Source organism: Salvia splendens, chromosome 11 (assembly GCF_004379255.2).
Source record: "Salvia splendens isolate huo1 chromosome 11, SspV2, whole genome shotgun sequence".
NCBI lineage: Eukaryota > Viridiplantae > Streptophyta > Magnoliopsida > Lamiales > Lamiaceae > Salvia > Salvia splendens.
In genome coordinates this window covers 27,619,500-27,627,935 of record NC_056042.1, presented here as the reverse complement: position 1 = coordinate 27,627,935, position 8,436 = coordinate 27,619,500, and the positions used below count along the sequence as shown (strand labels likewise).

Here is an 8,436-nt window from a genome sequence, read left to right as displayed (position 1 = left end):
CTTAAATTGCTAAATGCAACTAAATAATAGACATTAAATCATCAAATCAAGGATCAAATTATTCAGCCACCCGAGTATCAATAAAGTATACAAAAAATAGTCAAGGTAAATGCAATTAACAACAAATTAATTATAAGTAATTTTTAAAATATATCTCAAAACTTTAAAATTCATATAATTATCTCCATTTCAATTATTTTCTAGCACAACATATATCAAATTAAAGATGATTTTATAAGAGTTCCAACGAGATCCTACATGCATATGTTTCGATGTCAAAATTTGATAAAATTTTCATAAATGTTCATATATTACGTAAAACAGTTTTATATTAGTACAACTTACATAATATATCAATATAATGCTTATACAATATCAATATAAAATTGTATGTCATGTATTCGTATTGATATATTTAATAAATTATATTCAAAGTGTGATCCTAAACTCTAAATTTGATTGTTGTTATTATACTTTTAATATTAAAAAATAAAAATACACATAACAATTTAAAACCATTAGATCTCTAAAATCATATGGTCTTAAATTAGTTGTAGTTAGCAATTAAGGGATAAGTTAGCAATTGATCATATCCTCATAATTACATTTGTATAGTGTCGAGTTCATTCATTTGATAATACTATTGATTAACTTGTTAACCACATGATATATAACCTCAAAGACTGAAAGCATATTGACGCAGTTTCATCTGACCAAACCGACAATGCTGAAAAACAGCACATAATGTTTATTCGCGTGGTGCTTGCAAAAGGGTTTGACATGTCAAGCTCATCGTTTTGTCATGGCATATCTGGATTTCGGGCATTTAACATCGTTAAAGGGGTGATATCGACATTTAATTACTTTTTTTCAGACATTTTATAATTTCGGAATTATATTGTATTCCCTTTTGAGTGTCTAGGATTTCCAAACAACTTATATATAGTGGCTTTCCCTATATTTGACGTGTTTTATCTATTAGATCGATCATTTTTATGGCAAATTTGCATCACATACTGATTCATTATATATGGAATTAATAGATTAAATACCAACCTATTTTTAGTTTGATATTGACAAGACAAGTGATTATTTAATAAGTATTTTTTATTTTTACAACTAAAAGAAAATGAAAGCCTATTTTAGAGGCTTTTATAAGATGAATCAATGTGCAACAGTACTGTTTTGTATGCTTTATGAATTTTTGCTTTTATTCTTGGTTCTTTATTGAAATCATTCTGATTCAATTCCGACATTATCTTGTCGATGCGCATTCAAGTTTGCCCTACCATATGTTGCATGTGTAAACATTTTATTCTAATGTTTGTTTTTGTTTCATACTAAAACAAAGAATGGGAGTTAGAGATCAGTAATAGTTGTTTCGATGAAGTTAGCCACGTTCGATAACTAGCTACTGTTGTATCAAATTGAGTTATAAACTTACAATATTAAATTTAGTTTATTTTTAATAAATAAATAAATAAATACTTTTTCCCTTTTCATCCTTAAAAGTTATCAATCACAAGAATATTAAAAAGGCGAGGATTGTTAGGGTTCAAACCATCCCATATCCGGAAAATTAGAAAAAGGTGTAAGTAATACTCCCTCCGTCCCCAAAGAATATACATTTTGGATTCGGCACGAGTTTTAATACAAAATTGGTAAGTAAGAGAGATGTAGAGAGAAAAGGTAATTAAAATATTATTAGTGAAGAATGAGTCTCATCTCATTAGAGAGAAAAAATTTCCAAAATAAGAAAGTGCATATTCATGTGGGACGGACTGAAAATGAAAGAATGCATATTCTTGTGAGACGGAGGGGGTATATAATTGCAACCCCGACTTTATTAATATAAAGTCTTTTGGGGATATATCTCAAACACAAAACCGTGAGGGCTTAGCCTATAATGAATATTATCATACTAATCTGAAATTCAAGTCTACGTCGCCGAACCCTAACAAACATGTCTGATGTTGGAAAACTCCGTTGGCAACACAAGATAAAATATGTAAGAGAATGCTATCTTTGAAGCGAATAAAACAATAATTCAACATAAGAAATTGATAAAAACGTTTGTATTTACAAATTTTCTTTTGATTTCATACTGAACTTATGCACTTGAAATTCAAAACAATAACTCGTCCATATTGGTTACCATATTTCATCACGTCAACTGAAATGTCTTTTCTGATTTGAAAGTAACATTCAAACTAAAATTGACAAGAAAAATGAACTATTTGGGCTTCAATAACTGTACAAAGTCAAGGTTCAGCCAAAATAATTCTCATTTTCATCTTATTACTATTCACACGATTTTATTTTATATCTTGAAAATAGAATTAATAATAATTTTATATTTATCTTCTATCATAATAATTTGACACACACAAAATAAATAGATGAGCGAAGGTCATACTAATTAAGACGCATTTCTTCGTCTAACACTGTATTGTTGTTAATGTCATGCAAATTTTGTTATGTACGAAAATAGATACTTCCTCCATCCTCTTAAAAATAAGGACTTTGGGGACAGCATGAATTTAATGCAAAATTGGTAATGTATGAGAGATAAAGAAAGAAAAAGTTATTGTAATATTGTTGATGGATAATAAGACTTACCTCATAAGGGATAAAAAAGTTGCTAAAAAGGAAGTCGGTTAATTTTATGGAACAGGTCAAAATGGCAAAAGGAAACTATTGTCTGAGACTTCGGGGTTAATGAGAGTATAAAAAATAGTAATCCCTCCGTCCCATAAAAGATGTCTTACTTTCCTTTTTAGTTTGTCCCACTAAAGATGTCACATATCCATTTTTAGAAAAAGTTCCCTCTCGCAATAATATAAATATGATATTTTCTTTTTCCACCTATCACACAAAATAAAATCTCCTAAAATCTCGTGTCGTCCCACAAGTGCGACATTTTTTGTGTGATGGAGGGAGTAGTACTATATGACAAGATTTGATGTAACCTTTAGGCGCTATGAAAGCCCATCCATAGAGGTCAATGGGTTGAAGCCCAGCCCAGTCGCATAACCTCCCAATATTACAAGCCAGGCCCAAGCGTCGTTGATATTGAACTTCGTTATCAAAGTAAATTTTGAATTTGTCTAGTTAATTTCTAAATATTAATTTGTTACTATATATAAGTATATTTGATTTTCTAAATTGGAATGACACATTCGCAGTGGGCATGTCTAAGAAAAAAGTGGTCAAATATATTGAACGATCTTGACCTTGAGTGCCAACTAAATAGACATAGTAGTTGTTATGTCAAGAAAATATTCTCTAAAATAGATACTCTTATATGCCAATTCATCCCATGAAAATAGATATACGACAAAAGAGTTTTTTTAACACCTATAAAAACTCTCTAAACAATTGATAACTGTTTTTAATATACAAACGCTTCATATAAATCATTGATGTCAGAGCTTTACATTATTCAATAAATTGCGTCATTCATGTATAAAAGAAATCTACTAAATCCCTCAAAAAAAAGAGAGAAATCTACTAAACGAAAAGGTTATATTTAGCATCTCTACTCGAAGTAATGAAGTACTGTCCGATTATTTAAATATTATGGTAGTTTTGGTAAATATATATAATTTGGGACAATGATGGTGGAACACTGGAACTCATGATAACTTGGTATAAAAGTTAAAACAGGCCTCTTATTTGATATAGTATTTAATTATTTATGGTAACTTGATACTGTTGGCTTCCATCATTTCGATTTATAATTAGCCCAATCTTATATGCCAATTCACCCCCCGGCCACTATCTCCCTTCGATACCACGAATTTATGCTTTTGGACCATTTCTATCATCATATTTTTCTCACAAAATAGCCTTCTTACTTTATTTATTTCCCCCCACCATATTTATGTAGACTTTGTTTGGTTCATTTGCTATATTACGTTTAATAACTTTAAACATTTTGAAACCTCGTGTTTTTATTAGGACATAATGTTTATTTTGAAATTTTATCGTAAATATTGTGCACACGTCAGAAATGTCACATGTGAATTTTGGTGTGCCGCATTATGATTCAGTCACTATAATATTTTTATTGGGACATAATATGTATTTTGAGATGGGTATTTTGAAGTACATGAAATTAAACATGATCGATGAAATGAGATTGACGTATAGTTGGCAACGGATGGGCAGATTTTGCTACAATGAGTCTGGGTTCGAATCACACTGCTGTCGTGTTGTTGCTTCTATTTCTCAGGCAAAAATATGAGGCATCGAGAGATGGGCTGCTGGCAGCCAGTGGGTTAGGTCTCCCCCTTAACGGGCTAATACGTAGCTTGATTGAACCCTATCACATGATGTCGGACCGAAGTGTGGGGGCCGCCAAAGTGACGGAATCGCCTTTATGCGGCAATAAATGACCTACCGACAAGATCATAGGCGAGGAGAATTATTGTTTAATTTTTGTAATAACGGGTAATAAGGAATGGAGTAGTTTACATTTATTTTCCCAAAATTATAGATTCAGATTAGTGGGCAATTAGTATTAGTAGGGTTAAAGCAATCGGGGGACCTAGTTAGACTAATTAATGACGGTCAAAAAACAGCATTACGCAGCGGAGATCTAAAATGGTTGCGATATATGAAAGCGGAAAGATGTAGGATTGCAAAAGCGTGCTTACTTTTCCATGATTACTTGGTTAGTTAAAGTAGAAACAATTCGGTGTAAAGCAAAGCAACAAATAAGATTGCAGTAATCTAATTAATGCAACTCCCGTATTTTTCGGATTACATTTCCACCTCATTTTTATGTTACACTACTCCACTCCATGATTTTTTATTTTTTATTCACTTAATTTATAAATAATTGCGATACATAGCAGATGCATTTGCACTTTGCTTCAGCGTCAAATCTGATGGTTTAATCATCAAATCTATTACTTCAATTTTTAATGAATTTATTGATCTTATCTCAATTTTCTAAATTTATTAATTTCATCCCAATCTTTGATAATGATACCAGTTCTATTCCATTCTTTTCAACTTATTGATTTTGTCTAAACCTTTTCAATTTCTATAATTTTCATTATCGAAATCTCAGTTCAACGATTGAATTGTAACATTAAGTGTTGCAGGATGACTCATTATTTTTCTCCAAAAAAGTTTGTGTATAACGATACTGATATTTGAATATAGTGTTTAATTGTAGAAAACACTCTATCTTAAACTTGATCGATGAAATTGATACAAGTGAGAAGGAGAAAGATAAAATTAATATTTTTTCTTCGAAAATTAAAAATCTAAATATTCTGTATATAAATCAACCCCATGGAAAAAACGTTCAATACCAAAAAACCATTATGTGCCGAGCACCACCACATTAGTTGGTAAGGTAATAACGTTTTGTATAAGGCATTAGTTGGCACTCTAAGACAATGGTGCTGGGTAAAATGGGATATATCGAGCATTTAGAGTGCTCTATATTCGCCTAGTCGTAATATTTCTAAGTACTTTCTGAGTGCATCACATGATATTTCGAGCACATGAATGTACTTAACTCTGTTGGTACAAACTCGCACATCCATCTTTAATGCAAACATTTTCGATCACTCATCCGTGCTTGGAATACCTGAGCACCCATTTGTGTGCTCGGAGTATGGAATATCCGAGCACCCATCTGCCTGACATAAGAATAGTTTTATATACGTATCACTTTTGTTGGCAATTGAAACTAAAAAAATACTATTGTATAACACAAATATCCCACATCAGTTTACAAAACTGAAATCATTATATAAGTCCCCTCCTCCTATTTTTAAGATGGAACCCACTTATTTCTATCAGCTTTTTTTTTTGAATTATTTGTAAATTATAACAACCACTTGTAAAAATGGACGTCTATCATATGCAAAGGCAATGATGATGTTATATATACATGGTAGATAATAGTATTATGAAAATGAAGAAATAAAAACATACAATTACTTCCCAAAGTTATAAGGTGTGGTGAGTTTAAAAGGCCCCTAAGGTGTGGTATGTGTGAGATGGCGATGGGAACGGAGGAGAGCGAAGAAGAAGCACTATACCAATACCACTATGGCTATGACTATGGTATTGGTATTGGTAGCTCTCTCTACTTGGTTCACAGCCCTTCAACCATTTCCCATGCACCAAATACCAATCATCTAACCCACTCTTCTTCTCAATCTCAACCCTCCAACAAATATTCACAAAAAATTGATGTGGACATCCATGAAATTGAAAGCACCAACTGGACTAAGTATTTATCCTTGTCTTATTCCAATTCGGGGGCTTGGATTTTGATGCAGTTGGCCTGGAGATTTTTGGTCAGTTTCGTCGTTGCTCTGCTCGTTTTCTACGTTGCTGCTAAGCCGCCACACCCCCACCTTTCCCTTCAGGTACTAAATTCATTTCTCCTTCACATTCAGATTCTTCCTTTTTGTTATAAAAAATATATGAAATCACAAATTAATATGGTCTACTTAAATCAAAAGTTTTATAAATGGAATAGTAAATTAATTTTGTGACTATAACTCTACTTATAGTATTATGCAAATTGGGCCCTTCATAAATATCTGCAGCCCAAGAATACATAACTCTTAGCTTAATTTTAGCTCAGTTTTTACTGTGATTAGATGTAGTAGTAACTTATATAGTTGATGTAATTAATTGGTGCAGGTTGCAGGAATCCGACAATTCAGATTAGGAGAGGGAGTAGATGCCTCTGGTGTCACAACCAAGTTACTAAGCTGCAATTTTTCAATCAATCTAATAGTAGACAACCACTCCAATCTCTTTGCTCTTCACATCCACCCACCTATCATCAAATTAATCTTTGGCCGTCTCACTTTTGCAATCTCACAGGTAAATTATTTAATTACACATTTCAACTCCCAACAATTTAATCAATATTAGTTTATTTTAATAATACTTACTAATTGTGGGAGCAGATACAGGGGACAGAAATGAATGCTGGGAGTGATGATTTGACAGTGCTGAGGTTTAACATTGGGACCAAAAATAAGGCCATGTATGGTGCAGGGAGAAGCATGCAAGATTTCTTAGAATCTGAAAAGGGGCTTCCATTGGTAATTAGAGTGAGCTTGAGATCAAAATTCAATGTGATTTGGGGGATTTTGGAAACCAAATATCATCATGCAGCACAATGTTTGGTGGTCCTAGATGATAGTTATGATAAGAAACATAGGACCCAAGTCTACAATAGCACATGTCATGTAATTAGTTCCTAGTATTAATTATGCCTTCTTTCTCAATTTGTTTTGTTTGCTACAACAAAACTGGATCTAGATGCATTGTGTAACTGTAATAATTCAGTGTGTAAAATGTTGAGTTTTTTGCCCTCGAATTGTGCAACCAGAATATTCATAATCAGCTATAAATTGGAAAAGCTCTTTGTAGAGTGAAATTAATACAAAAAAAGTTCAAATCAATTTCGTCATGTATATCAGATCATAGAGTAATATCTATGAATATACATAAAAAAAGTTTCCCTCCTATTAAAATTCAAACATGTTCCATTCATTCATTAAAGAAATGTACAGCAATTATCGATCTTTGTGATCAAATACCAGATACCTGAATATGATTCTCATGATCTTTGTGAGAATCTCATGCTTTAATTCACCCTAGCTCCTTTTCATTTAATTCGGTTACACATACTTACATTAAATTATTCTCCAACATGTAACAATTAGTTACCTTCTATTTTATCACCATTGACTGCTGATATAATTGTCTGTTGCTGGTAGTTCTAAATTTATATTTCGGACTTTTCTATGTATACGGGAAATAAAATCATGCTGTCGTCCATTTCTTATCTTCGTCGGTCCCGTTTGATAAGAAAGGTGGGATATGAGAAGATATGTAAAATAAGATAAGAAATACGGGCTTCATGTCAAGATATGCAGAGATAAGATTTTTTTTCGTTTTGTTTGATAGAAAAGAAATTATCTAAATTTGTATAGTAATATTAAATAACAATGGCTTAACTTGACAAATTTGTCACGACCACAACTCCCTAGTACTAGTGAGTGTAGCTATTTCACAACTAAAATAATCTCATCAATCATGAACTCATCATAAAAGAAATAATTAACTCGAGGGAATAGTCTCGAAGGCGAATGAGTACAAAGTCAAGTCATAATCAGAGTATCGAAACCAAATTCATAGTTTTCCAATAACAACATTTAAATGCAGCGGAAGGTTCTAAGACAAAATAGTATGTATGAAGACATACTACTTTGGGCTACCTAACTACTTATTAACGGCCTCTTCCCAACACCTTCGTCGCCTCAATCACGTTCAACCTGCACGTTAGAAAAGAAACATGCAGGGCTGAGTATTTGATATACTCAGTGAGCACAGTGCCAAAAATAAGTTCCATTTAATTGTCAGCCATAGTTGAGTGAACACAGGGTT

At 32.2% G+C, this 8,436-nt stretch overlaps 1 protein-coding gene across 2 annotated transcripts; it reads left to right on the top strand.

The window, feature by feature from the left end:
• Positions 1 to 5,960: 5,960 nt before the first annotated feature.
• Positions 5,961 to 7,363, top strand: LOC121754176. 2 transcript variants are annotated; one of them, XM_042149527.1, is made up of 3 exons: positions 5,961 to 6,395; positions 6,676 to 6,861; positions 6,954 to 7,363. In XM_042149527.1, the coding sequence occupies exons 1-3, from the start codon at positions 6,012 to 6,014 to the stop codon at positions 7,245 to 7,247; spliced, it is 864 nt and encodes a 287-aa protein (XP_042005461.1). In that variant the 5' UTR covers positions 5,961 to 6,011; the 3' UTR covers positions 7,248 to 7,363. The 2 variants fall into 2 exon arrangements, with proteins under 2 accessions (XP_042005461.1, XP_042005459.1); XM_042149525.1 differs by having other exon boundaries at positions 6,948 to 7,363.
• Positions 7,364 to 8,436: the final 1,073 nt, after the last annotated feature.

Excerpts from the sequence above, each read along its gene's own strand:
- LOC121754176 (XM_042149525.1), top strand. The coding sequence starts at position 6,012 with ATGTGTGAGATGGCGATGGGAACGGAGGAGAGCGAAGAAGAAGCACTA. Across the intron at positions 6,396-6,675 it reads ACCCCCACCTTTCCCTTCAG|GTTGCAGGAATCCGACAATT; the intron begins GTACTAAATTCA and ends TAATTGGTGCAG. Across the intron at positions 6,862-6,947 it reads TCACTTTTGCAATCTCACAG|ATACAGGGGACAGAAATGAA; the intron begins GTAAATTATTTA and ends TTGTGGGAGCAG.